The 19,606-nt window shown below is 42.1% G+C and overlaps 1 protein-coding gene across 2 annotated transcripts; it reads right to left on the reverse strand.

The window, feature by feature from the left end:
* Positions 1 to 596: 596 nt before the first annotated feature.
* Positions 597 to 18,636, reverse strand: LOC131968409 (inter-alpha-trypsin inhibitor heavy chain H3-like). Of its 2 annotated transcripts, XM_059329268.1 has the most exons (19): positions 18,477 to 18,635; positions 16,893 to 17,053; positions 16,683 to 16,787; positions 15,922 to 16,084; positions 15,716 to 15,826; positions 15,211 to 15,339; positions 14,954 to 15,070; positions 7,014 to 7,182; positions 6,811 to 6,921; positions 6,444 to 6,625; positions 6,155 to 6,334; positions 5,942 to 6,063; positions 4,988 to 5,343; positions 3,636 to 3,695; positions 3,445 to 3,507; positions 1,656 to 1,763; positions 1,386 to 1,554; positions 1,044 to 1,192; positions 597 to 893 (listed from the first exon to the last, which is right to left on the reverse strand). In XM_059329268.1, exons 1-19 carry the CDS (start codon positions 18,546 to 18,548, stop codon positions 721 to 723), a joined length of 2,700 nt encoding a protein of 899 aa, XP_059185251.1. In that variant the 5' UTR covers positions 18,549 to 18,635; the 3' UTR covers positions 597 to 720. The 2 variants fall into 2 exon arrangements, with proteins under 2 accessions (XP_059185251.1, XP_059185252.1); XM_059329269.1 differs by lacking the exon at positions 3,445 to 3,507 and having other exon boundaries at positions 18,477 to 18,636.
* Positions 18,637 to 19,606: the final 970 nt, after the last annotated feature.

Raw genomic sequence — 19,606 nt, forward strand, 5'->3', positions numbered from 1 at the left:
GAAGAGGTATGAGGTTAGTTTGCACAGTAATCTTGCATATTTAAGTGTATTTTGTGTTTAAATGAGTTTTGGATTAAATTAAACCTAAACCACTTCTCTGTGTTTTATAATAATTGTTATTGCAACTTTCAGTTGGCAAACTGTTGCTTTATCCAGCTTAATTCTCAGCTCATTGGCTGATTCACCTATGGCCGTTCTCAGCTGAACTGAGAGCTCGGCCATGTTTCAGGTCAGTGAGTACCGATACGCAGTCATAGATAAAATTGAAATAAAAAAAAACACAGATCGATTAAAAATTCCACGTCATCGACAAAATTCTGAACGACTATTAATTGATCATTGATTAATTATTCCCATCCCTAGTCCTGACCCACACCCGATACAGGCTTAAATTATAAAGTAAGATCTGGAAGAAAAGGACGTTTCCCTTGAAACATAATTGAGAATAAAGTTTAGTTGTAGGGTTGCAGGCTCATTTTGATGCATTCTTTATTTGCAAAGTACTGAGATGCTAAGCAGAGTCCAAACTGACAGGAAGCTAAAGGTACAGCTCTGCTAAATATTAATGAAATAAGGTAATTCAAGACAAAGAAAGATCAGGAATATTATTTATTTGTTTATGTTAGTAGCAGGCGGAAAGTCTTTTTTCCATGATTAATGAGTGTTTGATTTATTTCCTTTTAAATGAAATCTCTGCAAGTGATTCAACATGGTTCCCAGTTAAAGTTGTGTAACGATGAAATCATCCAGACGTCTCTGCAGGACAGACTCAGCAGACATGAGCCAGCAGTCCAGTGTCGGAGGGGAGACGATACTGTAGTCGACAGCATTGGCCCTACAAAGTTGGATTGAGGGAGTTTGTTGCAGCTCCTCATAAACTGCTGGCTTCAGAGCTGGACACACAGAGGACAAACAATGAAACAATGACACTGATTAACACCTTTTAGTGAATTATTTCGCCATTAACCACGGCTGCTGGATGTAAACACTGATTCAATACATTGTCCTCCTTAAATAGAAATAATTCCAGCTTTTTCACCCACCTAAAATTCCTGTGACGTTCCCTTCCAGTGGCTGCTGTCTTAAAACCGGCCAGAGGAATTTTTCTCCATCCTTCACATGAATTAAGATGACCACGCGTGTGTCTCCAACTGCAACATCTATTTCCTTGTCCCGCTTTATCACGGACAAACTAGAAAAATATGTGCATCGTCTTAACTTTCTTTTGAATAGTTTGTACTTACTTACAGGAAAATCTTAGTCACTTAAATTAATATACAGACAACAGTAAATTAGCTTAGCTCAGCATAAAGAATGGAAACAGTGTAACAGGAAGTGGTGGGCCTGACTATTTCTTGGTTGGGAACATCACAATGTAACGTCACCTTCCAGCTGTGAAGACATCCTGTCCACTGTGGCGTGTCAGCGTCTGTCCGTCTCGTACAGTGATTTCATTGGTGTCCACCTCAACATGCAGGTCAGTGTTTAAGTGGATGACAATCTTTTTGAAGCCTCCATTCATGACTGAATCAAGCTCACCATTCACAGACAGCTCTGATACAAAAGACAACAGATTTGGTAGGGGTTTGGGTTTGACAAGGCTGTTCGAGGAATTTAAGGAAAACTGTGATGGCACAAAGAGGAACATCACTGACCCCTAGTGGGATGATGAAGTAGTTTAAGGCGAACATCTCCAGCGACGTCGAAGCACAGTGGAAGAGACAGATTCTCAGATTTTAGCAAAAACCTGTGGGAGAGAGGAGCTGGAGAGGAACACAGAGACATATACATGTGGTGTTGATCATCAACATGGCATTTGAGATTTATATGTTCAAGGTAAAAGCAGGCCTGTACTTGTTTGGCATTGACAGAAAGTATTAAAGACTATCATGAAAATAATAATATATGCATAATACATTAAATACTCTGGGCCTCATTCATGAAACGTTAGTAGATTTGTGCGTAGATTTGCACATAAAAGCCTACGCTACTAAAAACCTACTCCGGATTCATGAACGCCGCGGGAAACTCAGATCTGATCGTAAACACGTGTGTATGATCATGAATGCCAATCCATCGTAAGGTGGCAGCGCGCTCCCGATAATCAGCAATTAGCATGAACCCCGCCCATGAATTGCTAATGACCACCATATAAGGAGGTGTGTAGAGGCATCCTGTCAACCTGTCAGTCATGGCACAAAGAAAAAAGAACGAGAAAGAAAAAAGAATTTTTCCGAAGCGGAGATTGAAGTTATTTTAAGGAGAAGGAATCCAAAAATTTTTTTTTATTTTCATCTGTTAGTAGTGGTGTGACAGGGACAGGCAAAGCGAAAGCGTGGAGGGAGGTGACGGACGCAGTAAATGTGGTTTCTGTAGTGCAAAGAACTACGTCCGAGGTTAAACGTAAATGGTTTGACATTAAACTTGACGCAAAGAAACGCATTAGCGCACACAAAAAAAGTACATCTGCCACAGGAGGAGGACGCTCAGAGTCCAAATACCCCGTTGGTGCGCTCTACAACGGCCCGAGTAGCCGCGTGCGCCTCATTGTATGCTCCTGTGGTGTCTGCGGGCTGGCCAGTGGGGTCATAAGCCACGGCGTCAGTGGGTAACCCCTATCCCCTATGGATATAGAAAGGTAAGTCCATATATAACACACACATGTGATTATGCAGGCTATATTCTTACCAATGAGCCAGCCGTCTCTCACAGCTCCATCCTCCAAACGCGTGCCAACTGCGCAATTACGCAGGATGAATGCGTCATGCGTCCCACCGGGCCACCGTGCCACAACGTTTAACAACACACACTTTGCGTCACAGATCAGTTGCACATTCACGGAATGAAAGTTTTTCCGGTTAATGTAAGCAAATGCATCACCGGATGGAGCCTTGATGCGTACGTGTGTGCAGTCTATGGCACCGATAACACCTGGCATGTTTGCAACTGCACTGAACCCCTGCATTACTTCTGTCTGCCGTTGTGCGTCATATGGAAATTGGATATACTCTGGCATTAATTTAATGATACCTCTGAGAACTGCAGGCAGGATGCGTCAATTTACATAGATAATTCACAATTATGAGTTTAATCTGAATCTTAATCCCGCCAATTGCCAACTAATTTAACTAAATATGTTATATTTTTAATCGTTTGCCATGTTTATATCACATGTTTCAAAGGTATCTGCGTATTGTGTACATAACAGAACGCATTATGAATTAAAATTGTAATTTCCAATAGTGACGAGCATTATTTATATGCGTTCTTAAATTTACACAAGCACTACGTGTGGTCAGCAGCATGTGTAGATTTTGTTAGTAGCTACGAAAAGATCGGAGCTACTAAAATATTGATGAATGCGGAGATGCACGTAAATTTCCGTCTGCGAACGGTTTACACACAAATTCGTTCTGCTCACGTTTCATGAATGAGGCCCTCTACCTTTAGCTGTTCTGTCTGGCACAATGGTGGGATGCACTTTCATTGAGGTATCAACGTGAGGAGCTTCAAAACAAAGCAGTTAATACACACATTATTTTAATCTTTACCAGTCATCTACACAACTATTTCTTACAGAAAGGGTTTGATTTTAAATCACTAACAGCATGAATTACATCCATATGATACACTACCATGAGATGGTGTGACTGGCCGAAAGGGACGTATTTCAGACCGCAAATAACTTTCGGAATCTGTAAACAAATGAAAACAAAGCTGGTTATACAAATATATATTCCAAAGCAGTGGAGGATATTTCTAGATATTGTAATTATTGACACCCATATTCTGACACCTAACCTCAGCTCCAAAACAAACCCACTAAATACATGTGTTAAGATGCAAATGCAGAAAAATGATATTCATTGGATCAAGAACACCTGGAGAACATTGACGTTTGAGAATTAACATCTGTATTTATCTTGCATTTGTATTTTCTTTAAAAAAAATTACAACATACATATAACGTACATATTTGTCCCAACTATAACAAGTAAAATATAAATAGCTTCTAAAAGCCCAAAATATTAGACATTTCAAATTATTGCAGTGTTTCACCAGAATCACAGACGCATTCATCAAAGAAACGATTATAATGTTGATACTGTTGATGAAGTGAAACTATTCAATATCAAGTAAATGATCCCATATAGTACAACATTAAAGCATTATGGGCATAGAGAATGTTTTAATGTGTCTTATCCTCCCTAGTCAAGAGCCTGAGATACTTTACCTGAGGAAGAATGAAACAGCATATATGTCCCGTTTTAAAACTGCAACTATGTTTGTTTTTTAAGAGTTATTAGCAAAGAACTTATTTTGTCATTTGGGGTTTTCGAAAGTGTGGCGGCCCCTGCTGGTATTGCCAGTGGGGCCTGAAGTAAGTTGCTGGTTGACAGGGAGGTCGGGCCAGCCCGGCAATCTGGCGATTTAGGACACCTGTGTAGGTGATCTGGGTTTACTATATAAACTGTTGCTCATTCATTCTGTCTCTCTCTCTCTCCTTCCAGATAGACGCCTGTCTCCCGGGTGGTGCGGCAGCTCTAGTTTGAGTTTTGTTGTTATTCTGTTATGTTCCACACACACACCATACTTTTCATACATGTACATCCTACACCACTGATCTTACTGACTTTCACATCTCATTTTATTGTATCATTTATTATTTATGTTAAATAAATATGTTAAACTTTATTCAGTTGAAGCGGTGCGTCTCGTTTTTATCATGGCTTAGAGCCAGCTGTGACAAAAGTGTTGTTGATAAGAACCACCTTATTGACACTTCTTCTAAGAAGAATCATGAGGTGAATATTACACTGTTACAGTTGTAGCATAAATGCAGCTGTGGAATAAACCATGCTTTTGTTTTCAGGAAATATAAAACCCGAGACACTGCAGCAACATGCACTGTAACCACCTAACTACCCAGACACTCACACATTTGTGTTGTTACAAGTAAAGGTGGTGTGTCTCCTGTGAGATTTACCTGGAACTTGAACGGACTGCTGTAGTCTGTTCTTTACAGGACGTTTCCTTTTTCTATTTGACACAGGTTGACTATTCCTTATGGACGCATCATAGCTCTGCGGTGAGAAACCTCCTCCCAACCCTCCAGATCGCATGGATGGACTGTGCGCTACAGGTTGATGTTTTGCCCATGCTCCACCTGACATGGGTGGACTGTGTGCTTCCCCTTCCTTGGGTTTATGGAGCACATCTGTCTTCTCCCCCGGAGGCTTGGTGACCACCATGGATGTGAGCGGGGTCACAAAGTTGTACTTCAGCGACAGCTCCAAGATCTCTTTCTTCACTTTCTCCTTCTCAGCTCCAGATAACAGCAGCCTGTGTTACAATGTGTGCAGTGGCGGAAAAGGTATTCAGATCCCTTACTTAAGTAAAATACAACACTGTAAAATTACTCCACTACAACTAAAAATCCTGCTTCAAGACTTACTATTTAAGTACAGTACTTGAGTAAATGTACTTAGTTACTTTCCACCACTGAATATGTGCACATATGTTTCAAACATGTGAGTTGAATAACTGAGGGAATGTCGCCACAGACATCCATCTTATTATAGTCAATAGTAGTAGGCTAAACTTTGGACCTTGAACGGTCAATGGCTTGCTAGAAAATCAAACAACAATTGGAAATTGTGAAATACTCAATGTCCTTCTCTGAATATTTTATTTATATTTAAATTTTATTTTTAAAGCATTTTATTGACTTCATTAACTGAGTAGAAATATGAGATTTGCAGCCACTCAATAAAGAATTCTTTACAAATCTTTGGAGGTAGTGGTTGTAGTCTTTTTTTCTTTGTTTGTCTTGTTTGGAGTGTGGAACTGAGCAGTATCAGCTGGAAGTTGCTATCAGAGCATGCAGCAGCACGGAAAGATGCTTGTTCAAAGGAAAAGAGTTGGTCAACACCACACTTACTCTTTCTCCAGAAGCTGTTTGACTGTGAGGTAGGCCCAGACCCTCTGGATGTGGCTGTCGGAAACTGTTCCAGTGGACTCCACAGTGGTGTTAGTTTCAGAAAAGGTCACCTTTCTACTCCTCTGTCATAGTCAAAATTAATTATCATGTCAGTATAATTTCACCAATCTTTCAGAGGATTATGGATGCTGTGCAGTGCTGAGTGATCCTTACTGAAATGGCCACAACTTGTGGAGTAAAGGTTTCGATGTCATTGTCAGTGATCTGACCAGCCACCACGATCTCAGAGCCATTATAAAACTGGCTGAAGTTGGTCTGGGTTAGATTGGTCCCACCGTTATAGATCATTGTCACATCTATCAATAGAGGAGTAGCCACCTCTTCATAGAAACCCTGTTGACAGTCGGAATGTTTGTTTAATCTCTCCATAATCAATTTTATCTACGGAAATGTAGCAAATTGCATCACAAAGTATTTATATTGAAGCAAGTTTTTTGAAAACCTTCAGCTGTAAATCTGCATCAGAGTCTTCATAAATCCGTCGGGCCACACCGTTGTTCTGCAGCGACATCTTCTCAAGGAACTCAAACTTAACATCAAAACCAAAACCAAGACAGTAGAGTGGGAATTTATCTGCAATGGCCTGCCTGGCATTTGAATGGATTACTTCGACATTTGTCACCCCTGCAAAGACAATTACACTTAATTATAAACAATGTTGAAGTTTATCTTATTTAAAAGTCCATGATCATCAAAATCCAAAATTTCTGGGTTCTAGCTTGTTAATAGGAGACAGTATGAAGAAAAAGTTCTTCGCTTTAAAATGACTCTGTTATTCTGGATTTTTTTGCTGTGTGTGTTATTGTTACCTGAGTTTGGGTCTCCATCGGTGAGAAGTATGAGGATGGACGCTGAACCTTCTCTGGGATGTGCATTCAGCATACGTGCTCCTTCCAACACTGCATCGTTAATGTTTGTGGCTGTATTAGGATGAAAAGGTATCATTACTGCCATTCTGCTGCAAATGTTTGCATCCCTTCATAAAAACCATATCCATTTTAAAAAACCTCACCTCCTCGATGTCTGATATTCCGTGCAAATGTCTTGGCACTCTCAACGTTTTCCTTGTTGGCCTGAATAAGTTCTCGTTTCCAGTGATAAATGTTGCCATCAAAAGTGATAAGACCAAAGTGGTCCTCCTCTGCTAGGTCATTCAAGATGTGGAGTAATGCTACTCGGGTCTGGGCAAAAACATCATTCACACATTAGAACTTTTATTAAAGTAAGTGTAACAGGGTAGACCTGTGTCAGCACTAGATTTGGTGCATTTTGTGTGACACTGGTGGTGAATTTGGTGTTGCATGTGTGGGTGTGTGAGTGTGTGCAGTGATTTCCTGGTGATGGGCTAACCTGAAACAGGTGTGCTGGCATGGCTTCAGCCAGCTTAACTACCCCCACTCTCCTTCAGTCTCCCTCTGCTCTTTGCTGTGACAGGTACTGTGCATGTGCTCTAAGGTCTCTCTACCTAACAAATGGTGAATTGATTGTTTTATTTTGTATTGAGTCTCCCTCTGCTCTTTGCTGTGACAGTGATGTGGCGTGTGATGTGGGCTGGAGTAGTGCAAGGACGGCAGGTCAGACTGAAAGCAACTGCAACGGCTGAACAGCAGCAGCAGCGCCTTGCAGCCACACAGTGGGGTGCAGCAGTCCACAGCAGCACAGCATGCGGCGTCCGCAGCAGTAGACCAGCCAGCTCCAGCCTGCCAGCCTGGTGACAGTGAAGCCCGGCCACTCACCAGGCCACACGGATCCCACCCCTTCAGCTATCCCCCTCTAGTCTTTTTAAATTAATTCCCTTTTGGACTCCAACTAACTTTTAAATATTTATGCATAGGAATAATAAAGGACTCATTGAAATTATACTTCTGTCTTGTTGTGTCTTGTCCACTATCCACTGGCTGGTCAATCACACGAACTAAAAGAACACTTTACAACTGGCGTTGTCGGCAGGATTGACCAATAAAAAAACCAGTGGTGGGCAAGGCCAACATGACTGATCAAAGTGAGCCACAACCTGGTCCTAGTCGAGAAAACCAAGCTTTTAGTGCAGTGCCCAGACCGGTTGGTATGGTTCCTATGTTTAATCTGATGACATCTAAGTTTAAAGGAAAAGACTCAGATATTGGTTTAGGGGAGTGGAAGAGTAATCTGAAAACTACTTTTGCTTTGCAAGGAGTCCCAAATGATTATAGAGCGGAATTAACACTATGATCTCTAGAGGGAAAAGCTAAGAGAGAGATTTTAATTCTACCCCTAGAGAAGCGCAACACAGCTGAGCTGATTTTTGGTGAATTAGATAAGTTGTATGGGGATAGAGCCACTGCCTCAGTCCTGCGCTCTCAGTTCTTTAATGCCCGCCAAGAGCCACATTAGTTCCTTTGCATTGAGGCTGCAGGAGGACTTTCTTAGGCTCAAGAAAAAGGACTCGAGGGGTATTAGAGATGATGATGTATTGCTCCGAGATCATTTGATTGAGGGGCTGAGAGACACTGCAACTAGGGGGGAATTCAGAGCCAAGATTTTAATAGATGATAGTCTGACGTTTCAAAACATCAAGGCAGAACTCTCTTTAAGGGAGCAAGCATATGGGGAACATTTGAACAAGCACACTGCCTTGCAATGAGGGGGCATAGCCAAGTTAACGTTCCTAATGTGAAGGATTTGGAACAAATCAAGACACAATTAAGGGATGAAACGAACACACAAATGAACAAAATTTAATGAACTGTCCCAGTCCTTAATTAAAGAGATCCGGTCCGAGCTGCACCAGAGGACACCACGGGATACAGAGTGGAGCCAGCCTGCCCCACGAAGTGGACCACCAAGGAGGAACAGACCCCGGCTAGGTTCTGCAAACCGGTATGATGGCCAGGGTAATCCTATTTGTAACCTTTGCTCTCAACCTGGACATATAGCACGCTCATGTACAAACAGACAAAGGTCAGCATCGTTAAACTAGAATACACCACTGCGGCGGCCCAGACAGTGGGGTGTTCAGAAGTGAATGGGCCTCTGCATGAAGATGTACACAAATTAATTGGAGATGTCCCTAAAGTTAACCTGCTTCTTGGTGACGTCCCTGTTAATTGCATCCTTGATACAGGGTCAAATGTGTCATTGATGAGGAACAGCTTTTTCTTGGAATACTTTGCAGTAAAAGGTAAACCGCTTAAGGAGGCTGATAGCTGGCTGACCTTAGAAGCTGCTAATGGACTGGACATTCCTTATTTAGGTTATGTGTTGTTACCTGTTAAAGTTGGAGAAGTTAAAGTTCCTGAGGGTGGGTTTCTGGTTGTTAAAGATCACTGCCTAACTGATACAGAAGGGGTGGTGGGCATGAACATCATCAGAAGTTGTTGGAGAAACATGGACAACAAGCCCTTACACTGTCTCTCTGGCAGCCGGCACCAACAGCAGGCATGGGCTATGGCCTTTAAAGTCTGTTCTGCACAGGCACAGTTTGTGGCTCCAGATGGCTCCATTGGGCACGTGCGCACCATCAATCGCCGTCCTGTGAAAGTTCCAGCTCGGAGTGAGGTGCTGCTGTGGGGCCGTACCAAGGCGGGACCAAGTGGAAAAGACTATCAGTGCCTCGTGGAACCTGAGGAGGTGGGTGGACTTTTTGTAGCTCGATCCCTATCAACAGTTCAAAGGGGGAGAGTTCTAATTAAAATCAGAAATCCAAATGACTCACCAATGTATCTTTATAGACATCAGAGACTAGCTAAGACGTGGGAGGTTGATCCGGCCGATATTACACAAAAGCAAAGTGTGAGTATGGTCCGGGTCAGCACCAAAGCTGTCAAAGTAAGCCTGGAGAAAAGTAAACATGCTGAAAAGAGCTCATTGCCTGATGTAACTGACCTTGGTTTATCTGCAGAGGAGAAAGAGAAAATGCAGACCAAGCAGTTTTTGCCACACATGATGAAGATTATTGCAGGACCAGCACTGTCCAGCATGTGATTCCCACTGGTGATGCTCCGCCTGTGAGGGAACGCTACAGGCAAATTCCACCAAAAATGTATCAGGAAGTGAAGGCCCTGCTTCAAGGTATGTTGGACTCTAGAATTATTACACCCAGTGCTAGTCCTTGGGCTGCCCCCATCGTATTAGTGCGCAAAAAAGATGGAAGACCACGATTCTTTGTGGATTATCGTAAACTCAATGCAGTAACTCACAAAGATGCTTACCCACTCCCTCGAATTGAGGAATCCTTGGCCAGCTTGAACAAAGCAAAGCATTTTTCCACATTAGACCTGGCGAGTGGATATTGGCAGGTTGAGGTCACCCCCGCCGACAGGGAAAAAACTGCCTTTGTTACTCCCATGGGTCTATTTGAATTTACCAGAATGCCTTTTGGTTTGTCAAATGCACCTGCCACATTCCAAAGGTTAATGCACACCTGTTTAGGAGACCACAACCTACAGTCTTTGTTGATTTACCTTGATGATGTCATAATATATTCTCCTGACTTTGATTCACACCTAAACCATTTGGATGTAATTTTGGACAAACTAAAACGACATGGCCTAAAATTAAAGGCTGATAAGTGCCACCTGTTGAAAAAAGAAGTGCAGTACTTGGGACATCGTGTGTCAGCAGAGGGGATCTCCCCAGACCCTGAGAAGGTGAAGTGTGTTCAAGAATGGCCGACCCCCAAGACAGTGAAACAACTACAGTCTTTTTTGGGACTAGCGGGCTATTATCGAAGGTTTGTGAAAGACTTTGCTAAAATAGCCAAACCATTAAATGAACTCTTAAGAGGAGTCAGTCCAAAAAACTCAAGAGCCGCAGGTCATCAACTAATTGCCACCTGGGACTCAACTTGTCAGGATGCTTTTAACATACTAAAGAGGAACCTAACCTCTGCACCAATATTGGCTTATGCTGACTTTGACCTTCCATTTGTCTTGTACACAGACGCCAGCAGCCGAGGCCTGGGAGCTGTACTGAGTCAGGTGCAGGATGGAAAAGAGAGGGTAATTGCATTTGCCAGCCGAGCCTTAAGCCCCACAGAGAAAAACGACAAAAATTACAGCTCCTTTAAACTTGAATTTTTGGCTTTGACCTGGGCAGTTACTCAGAAATTTGCAGAATACTTGCACTGTGCTCCATTTGTTATATACACGGACAATAATCCTCTGGTGCACTTAAACTCTGCTAAACTTGGGAGCTTAGAACAGAGATGGGCAGCGCGCCTGGCGAGCTTTCAATTTGAAATAAAATATAAACCAGGACGTACTAATCAAAGTGCAGATGCTCTGTCTCGTTTTCCCCCAGAAGCACTCACATCAGATTCAGAGGAGAGAAAAGAAGGGCTGGAAATTCCAGCCTTCACCTGTATTGGAGCCAGGACTGTGAAAGCACTGTGCATTGGGGCAGGAAACAACACCACAAAGCCAAGCCCTCAAAGTGCTACACCTGGGATGCCCTTGTTTCCAGAGCGGACCCCGGCCCAGTGGAGGAGTCTTCAAAATATGGACCCCACATTAGCCAGTGTAATCAAGTATGTACAGAGGGGCTCTCTGCCCAATAAAAGAGAGCGGCAGCAAGAGACCAAGCCAGTCCAGCAGATCCTGCGTCACTGGCCCCGACTTTTCCTGGGGGCCGGAGTGCTGTGTCGGACACGACAAGACCCCAAGGAAGTTGACCCCATAATCCAGCATGTGGTTCCCCAAGGTGAGCGACATTATATCTGGCAGTTTTATCATGAGCAGGCCAGACACTGGGACCCTGAGAAGACGGTCTCTCTGATTCAGAGAAGGTTTTTCTGGCCACAATTGGCCAAGGAGGTAACCGCTTGGTGTGCTCAATGCCAGCAGTGTGTTCTGCGTAAGGCTCGTAACTCTAAACCTGCACCACTGACTCCTATTTTGACCTCTGCCCCCTTGGAATTATTGTCTGTAGATTTTTTGTCCATAGGTCACCCAGAAGACGCGTACCACAACGTGCTGGTTATGGTGGATCACTTCACAAAGTATGCCTGGGCAGTAGCGACCAGAGACCAAACGGCAACAACAACAGCCAAGGTACTGTGGAATAAAGTAATCCAGCCATTCGGTGCACCTAAATGCCTGTTGTCTGACCAAGGCCCTAATTTTGAATCTCATCTGATGAAAGAACTCTGTAACTTGTATAACATAGCCAAAAGCCATACTACGCCTTACCATCCAGCAGGAAATGGAGCTTGTGAACGCTTTAATAGCACCCTCCTAGGACTGTTGGGGACCCTGGGAGAGGACAAGAGGAACTGGCATGAACATCTCCCGGAAGTGTTGCAGGTATACAACAAAACAGTGCACAACTCCACTGGCTATTCCCCAAACTACTTGATGTTTGGGAGGCAGGGATTTCTCCCACAGGATCGCCTCCTAGGACTCTCAGAGAATGTGGGCTGCTCATCAACAGAGGACTGGGTCAAATGTCACCAACGGAGACTGCAGCTCGCATTTGAAAGGGCCACACAACACAGAGACTCCGAGATGGCCAGACAAAAGACCTACTACGACCAGAAGGCAGACTGCTCAACACTGACCACAGGGCAACAGGTACTTCTACAGGACATGAGAGCCAAGGGCCGGGGTAAACTGGCAAATAAGTGGGAGCAACGACCGTACATAGTGATTAAACAGCCAGACCCTGAACTTCCAGTGTATGTCATTAGACAAGTGGAGAAAAATATTGAAAAGGTTGTGCATCGTAATCTCTTGAGACCCCTGTCAGCACCACTACAGCATGGAACTCGAGGCCCCTGTCAGGCGCCCAATGGCCCAAATCGTCAAGTGACCCAGCCCTTAAGCCCCGAGCCACAGACTGCAAGTAGGATTTCCGTAGGTCCCCCATGGGTTGGGTTCTGGGTCCCTACAGGCGCTGAGGCAAAACCAACATCCAGGACTCCAGAGCCCAGACGGTCCACCAGAGCAACCAGAGGCATGCCCCCACAGCGCTACCAGGACCCTTAGAGCCAGTGGGCCACCGCACAGTGGTCATTGGAACAATGACTATTTCAGCAGGGAGGGGTGTGACAGGGTAGACCTGTATCAACACTAGATTTGGTGCATTTTGTGTGACACTGGTGGTGAATTTGGTGTTGCATGTGTGGGTGTGTGAGTGTGTGCAGTGATTTCCTGGTGATGGGCTAACCTGAAACAGGTGTGCTGGCATGGCTTCAGCCAGCTTAACTACCCCCACTCTCCTTCAGTCTCCCTCTGCTCTTTGCTGTGACAGGTACTGTGCATGTGCTCTAAGGTCTCTCTACCTAACAAATGGTGAATTGATTGTTTTATTTTGTATTGAGTCTCCCTCTGCTCTTTGCTGTGACAGTGATGTGGCGTGTGATGTGGGCTGGAGTAGTGCAAGGACGGCAGGTCAGACTGAAAGCAACTGCAACGGCTGAACAGCAGCAGCAGCGCCTTGCAGCCACACAGTGGGGTGCAGCAGTCCACAGCAGCACAGCATGCGGCGTCCGCAGCAGTAGACCAGCCAGCTCCAGCCTGCCAGCCTGGTGACAGTGAAGCCCGGCCACTCACCAGGCCACACGGATCCCACCCCTTCAGCTATCCCCCTCTAGTCTTTTTAAATTAATTCCCTTTTGGACTCCAACTAACTTTTAAATATTTATGCATAGGAATAATAAAGGACTCATTTAAATTATACTTCTGTCTTGTTGTGTCTTGTCCACTATCCACTGGCTGGTCAATCATACGAACTAAAAGAACACTTTACATAAGAAACCATGAAATAATATGTTTCATGTGTGTTAAATTAAATCATGTACCAGCCTGCCGGTGGGCATGATGAACTTTTTGGGCCTTTATGAAACTAGAAAACCTAAGGAATCAAGTGGTACTATGTCATGTCTTGTTGGGAAGGGGGTTAAATAATACCCCCTTCCCAACAAGAAGTAGCAGGGAAGAAATAGCACGGCCATTTTTGAAGGGGTCACTAAATCTCTGACCTTCATAAATCTGATTAAAAATGGGTTCAATAAATAAGTTTCCCCTTACAAACATATCTACTTTTTGATAATTCCATGCATTTTGTTGCAAAAAACATGCCGTTTTTTCTCATACAATAAAAAATGTGTTATTTTCATTTATTGTATTTGAATATCTCGGCACACTGGTGTCCAGGAACAGTCTTGGATTACTAAACTTTAATCAATCGTGTTGAACATAAATAACATAAATTTCAAATCAGCATGGTCTTTTGTTATTCCAAGAACAAAAGGGCTCTGCCATTTTGATTTTCTTCTTTTTTATGTCCTCTGTCGGCCATTTTGTACACACACACACACACACACACACACACACAATCTTTTCTTCCACATACCCATTGTGAATAGTCTTTTTGGTTAGTTATTGTGTATTTTACTTGCTTTGCTTTGTTTTTAGAATAAATATATTTTTGGACTATGCATGCTGTCCCTTAGTGATATGCCAACCTCTGCTATGAAAAGAACTCCAAATTCCTCCAACCAATACTAAATATGAATACGGTAATTTGATTATGATCATTAAGTTAATTATTAATCAGTGTTCCAAATTGATAGTTTAGTAACTTTATGAGTCTGATTTACCATGATTTTTCCCCTTTATAATAAAAGGGTTGGTGCCCCAAGGAACTTAAATTTATTTAAAGTATTAATTCTAATTTAGTCAATTTCTGATAGCAAGATTGATCTAAATAAGCTTAAATTCCTTACATATTTTGACTACTCGCATGAGGCATTTTGTATCTGTGTCTATATACACCACGTCTATGTGGCATCTACTGTTGACCTGCTATCTCCCCCTAAAGACACCCTGTCCCCCACCCCAAACCCCTCTATAAAAGGGGACAGAATAGTAAGGGGTTATTTAATAAAGTTTTCTGTTTCGTGAACCACAGAGTAATTATCTGATGTCAACTAAAAAGCCTCCAGCACATCTGTCACAAACTCAAATACTGTACCTGTTCTATTTTTCTGCCGCGCATTGAGCCACTTTGATCAATAACGAAGACAACATTTTTTGGTATGCGGGCAAGACTGGACGGAGCAAAGTGATGAACGAAGTATCCATCTGATTTCTTGGGGGGAGGAAGAGGAAAGTTTGACTGGTTAGAAAAGTTTGTTGAAAACAGGGGAAGATAAAGCATGGTATTTTTAAAACAATGATAAAAGACCATTTAAAGTCAACAATCTTCTAGGAAATGAGGTCTTGCTGTACCTCGATTTCTCCGAGAGAGGTGTCCCTGTTGACATCATACACAATAACCAGATCTCCATTCATACCCTGCTCCCCACAGCTGTCACACGTTTTCTGTTGGTCCTCTGTCGGGTAGAAATACACCCACGCCTGGAAACAGGATGAATCAGGTTTCACACACTTTCTATTGACCAAGAAGTTGATGAATGGGTTTTATCAGTAAAAGACTTTCTCACTGTTGAATTTGATTAGATTCAACTTTATTGTCTTTTCACAGAGTTGAGCACTACTGATACAATTAAATGTCGTTTGACATCACACCAGAATGCAAAAACTGTTGAAAAAATGCATATAGATATACCAAATTAAAAAAATTATGAATAATACTTGGAGAGTTGCAGAATGATGCACAATAACACCGTATGTAGAACGTCCAGAGCAATTGTGATGCCAAACAGTTTGATATGAGTCAAATTAAGATACCAGTGGAGTTGAATACAGAATTTTGCATCACTGCATGCTGTACCTGTTTGTCGGCGTGTGTTTTGGTGATGGCATTAGCCAGGGCTTTGGTGCTCAGTCCTCCTTTAATCTCGATGAAATTGATGCCGGTTTTCTCGTTAATGTGCACATCAACCTGGCATTGACAATCAAATAAAACAAAATTTAATAGTTAGAAGCTCTGGCCGTGGGAGATGTTTTTACACCAACATGGTTTTTTGAAAGACACACCTTGAAGTCTTTGACAGGCTGCATGGGTCGAGCGTGGATTTGCAGCTTGTATTTTCCAAGCGTTCGCTTCAGCATCTCCTCATATGTGAGTTCAAAGGTGACCTTTTTGTGAGCAGCCACAGTAACAGAGGTTTTGAATTCCTCCAGAGTCCTCCCTACAGAACTGCAACAGACACAATAATGATTGCATTAAAGCAGTGCTTTCCCCTTCTGGCTTGTCACCCCGTAAAATTAAACAATGCCTATTTAATGCTCAGTTATGACCCATCATCACAGGCGCTCCCCTACAGATATATGATAGTGTCATCGGTCAGAAAGAACCTCTGACACCACCGCTCTTTCTCTCCAGCGTCTGCCCTGAGACAAATGGTCCTCAGAGGACAGGACACACATCTGAGGAAGACTTCAAAGATCTTCCCCCTCTCCTCTTTCTTTGTTTATGATGTTACGACTCTTTGTCTGTTATTAATGTGGTGTTTTGGCTCATTTAGGTAACCATCTTGCCTTATATCAACCACCCACACACACACACACACACACACACACATATGAGTGATGCCAACCTCTTCTATGAAAAGCATTACAATTTTCTTCAACTTGTATTTAATGTAAATAAAGCAATTTTGTTATAATTATGAAATAATTGAAATAATACTGTTTGGCAACTTTATGAGACTGATTTTGTTGAAGATTCAGTAAAGTTTTAGTTTTACTGGTTTAGTAAAAGACTTGGCAATAAAGTGATCCATTGATCCATGTACCTGACCAGCCCAGCGCTTTCACCACGGGACACAGCCTCAGTGTACTGCTGCCGAGCGCTCTCTTTACCTTTCACAGCACCATCGTACACTTGACCTTCTATAAACCTGAAGAAGACAAAAGAAAAAGTATTTGTTTACATACAAACTCCTAAATAACCCATGATGTATTTTCCATGTATTTTATTATTACTATTATTATTTTTCACACACATTCTGAATTTACTGATGAAGGCGTTCTTGGGAATCCGGACTTGGAATTCTATTTCCTTTGACTCATTCATCCGATTGGCCACGCGGCTCTTGATGACAGTGGTTGCATAACGACTGGACACTGTGGAGTTGATGTGAAAGCTGTAGATGTCCCAGTCGTCCTGAGCAAATACAAGAAGAGGCACATTTCACAATTAAATAAATGGCTTGGTTAACCTTGCTGGCTGACGACCAGCTGACCAAAGATCAGAAAAACAATTGGTAGGTGGTATCAGTCACATTAAGTTGGTGAAACTGCAGAAACACCCCATTCCCCTTATTTTTCATCCCATATTTTGATTTTAAATGGCAGTAATCCCGAATACTTGTAACGTCAACGCAACCTCAAAAAGTCTTAACCCTAAGATGCAATAGCTCAAAAGTTACGCGACACAATTGTAACTTTTGGCCCATTAATATGGTTATTACATGTTCATACACACAATAAATAAAATATTTTTTGTCAAAACATTGCATTGTTTTCTTCCAATAGTTCCCTTGACTTGCCGCTTTAACATAACCCAAACCATATACCAAGTCTGAACCCCATTATTGAATGGCTGAATGTCATTTGATGTTGTTTCCTCAAGTCAAGTCAAAGCTTATTTATAGAGCACATTTAAAAACAACCTCAGTTGACCAAAGTGCTGTACAGTTATTAAAATACAATAAAAATCATACGCAAATATAGAAATTAAAAAAAGCAATGAAAACAATAAAATACTAAAAACAGTAAAACAATAAAATAGTAATACAAACTCAAAAACATCTAAAAACAGAGTTAAAAAGGGAAATAAAAGAATAATAAGTAAAAAAGGCAAGGATTCTTGCCTAGCTGGGACTGAACGGCAAGGAGAAGAGTCTGGACCGCGGTACAACCTGGAGCAGCTGGTTAGACAACCTAAGTGCTCTGGAAGTACTGTTGGGTTTTAAAAGCTCTGATAAATACGACGGTGCCAGACCATTTAAGCACTTAAAAACAATTAATAAAACCTTAAACTGGTCAGCAGGCGGGCGGCTGCATTTTGGACTACCTGTAAGTAGTGCACTGCTAACTGGTTGAGACCAACAAACAAAGAATTACAATAGTCTAGGCGTGATGAGATGAATGTATAAATTACTCTGATAAAGATAAGCCTTTACTTTTGAAGCTGAAAGAAGTTAGTTTTGACTGTGGAGCTTATCTGTTTATTAAACTTGAAGTCAGTGTCCAGAATAACACCAAGGTTCCTTGCAGAGGGATGACACAGAGATTTAAGGCTACCAATGGAGCTGTCATAGCTATCTAAAAGGTTTTGTTGGCCAAATAAAATAGTTATTCAACAACAGTAAGCCAAATACACACACCCGCACCCACACAAACCATATTGTAGCGAATAATATGTAACAACAATAAATTTGACGGTCAGCAGGTCACTAAACCTGGCAGACAGATACTCCAACCACTGTTTGTCTGTTCATTAATCAGCGGTAAGATACAGATAATTGAATTGATTCAATGTCCTTGTAGTGGGAAGCTCTTTCCTTTATGTTTTGTGATCTTACCTTGTTTGGTAGTGTGGTAGCCAAAGCCAGCAGCAGCCCAAAGAGGGTGATTCGCACCACAGCTCTCTCCATGATGGCTCCTACCAGAGTGCAACTGAGGCAGCTGAAACTGTGGTTTTAACTCAAACTGATAAGGACAGCATGTATGTGTACAGTTTTTTTTAAAAGGGCAAACTCCCCTTCCCACTTTCCTCCTCTGCATTCTGCCGGGAGTCACTCACATAACTAACAGAAATCAATCGTCATAGCATCATGTACAGTCTGCCCACTTTGCTAGGAATTGTCATGCAAACACAGAATACATTGATTTGAAAAGAGATATACAGAGATAATTTGGCTTTAGCTCAGTGCGGTTTGGAATTGGTTGGATTTTAGCGATTCTGATTCCAATTCCAATTTGGCAATAAAGAAAAGAGACACTAGAAGGCAAAGGTGCCCTTTATATCAACAGCTTGCGTTTCCCTGAATACACCTGAATGCACCCAGAAGTTCCCGTTGACACCCACATGCTTTACCATTTGTTGTTTACATGTGGTAACTCATGGGGAAGTCCTGACTAGGAATGGGCGTTTGGAAGAAACCTGCCAACTCAATAATTATTAATCTGTAAAGATAACATCAAGGAGTTTAATGTTTTATGTTTTAGCCCCCGAAGAGGTATGATGTTAGTTTGCATAGTAATCTTGCATATTTAAGCATGTTTTGTGTTTAAATGAGTTTTGGATTAAATTAAACCTAAACCACTTCTCTGTGTTTTATAATAATTGTTATTGCAACTTTCAGTTGGCAAACTGTTGCTTTATTCAGCTTAATTCTCAGCTCATTGGCTGATTCACCTATGGCCGTTCTCAGCTGAGCTGAGAGCTCGGCCATGTTTCAGGTCAGTGAATACCGATACGCAGTCATAGATAAAATTGAAATTAAAAAATACACAGATCGATTAAAAATTCCACGTCATCGACAAAATTCTTAACGACCATCCCTAGTCCTGACCCACACCCGATACAGGCCTAAATTATAAAGTAAGATCTGGAAGAAAAAGACGTTTCCCTTGAAACATAATTGAGAATGAAGTTTAGTTGTAGGGTTGCAGGCTCATTTTGATGCATTCTTTATTTGCAAAGTACTGA

This window comes from Centropristis striata, chromosome 3 (genome assembly GCF_030273125.1).
Source record: "Centropristis striata isolate RG_2023a ecotype Rhode Island chromosome 3, C.striata_1.0, whole genome shotgun sequence".
NCBI lineage: Eukaryota > Metazoa > Chordata > Actinopteri > Perciformes > Serranidae > Centropristis > Centropristis striata.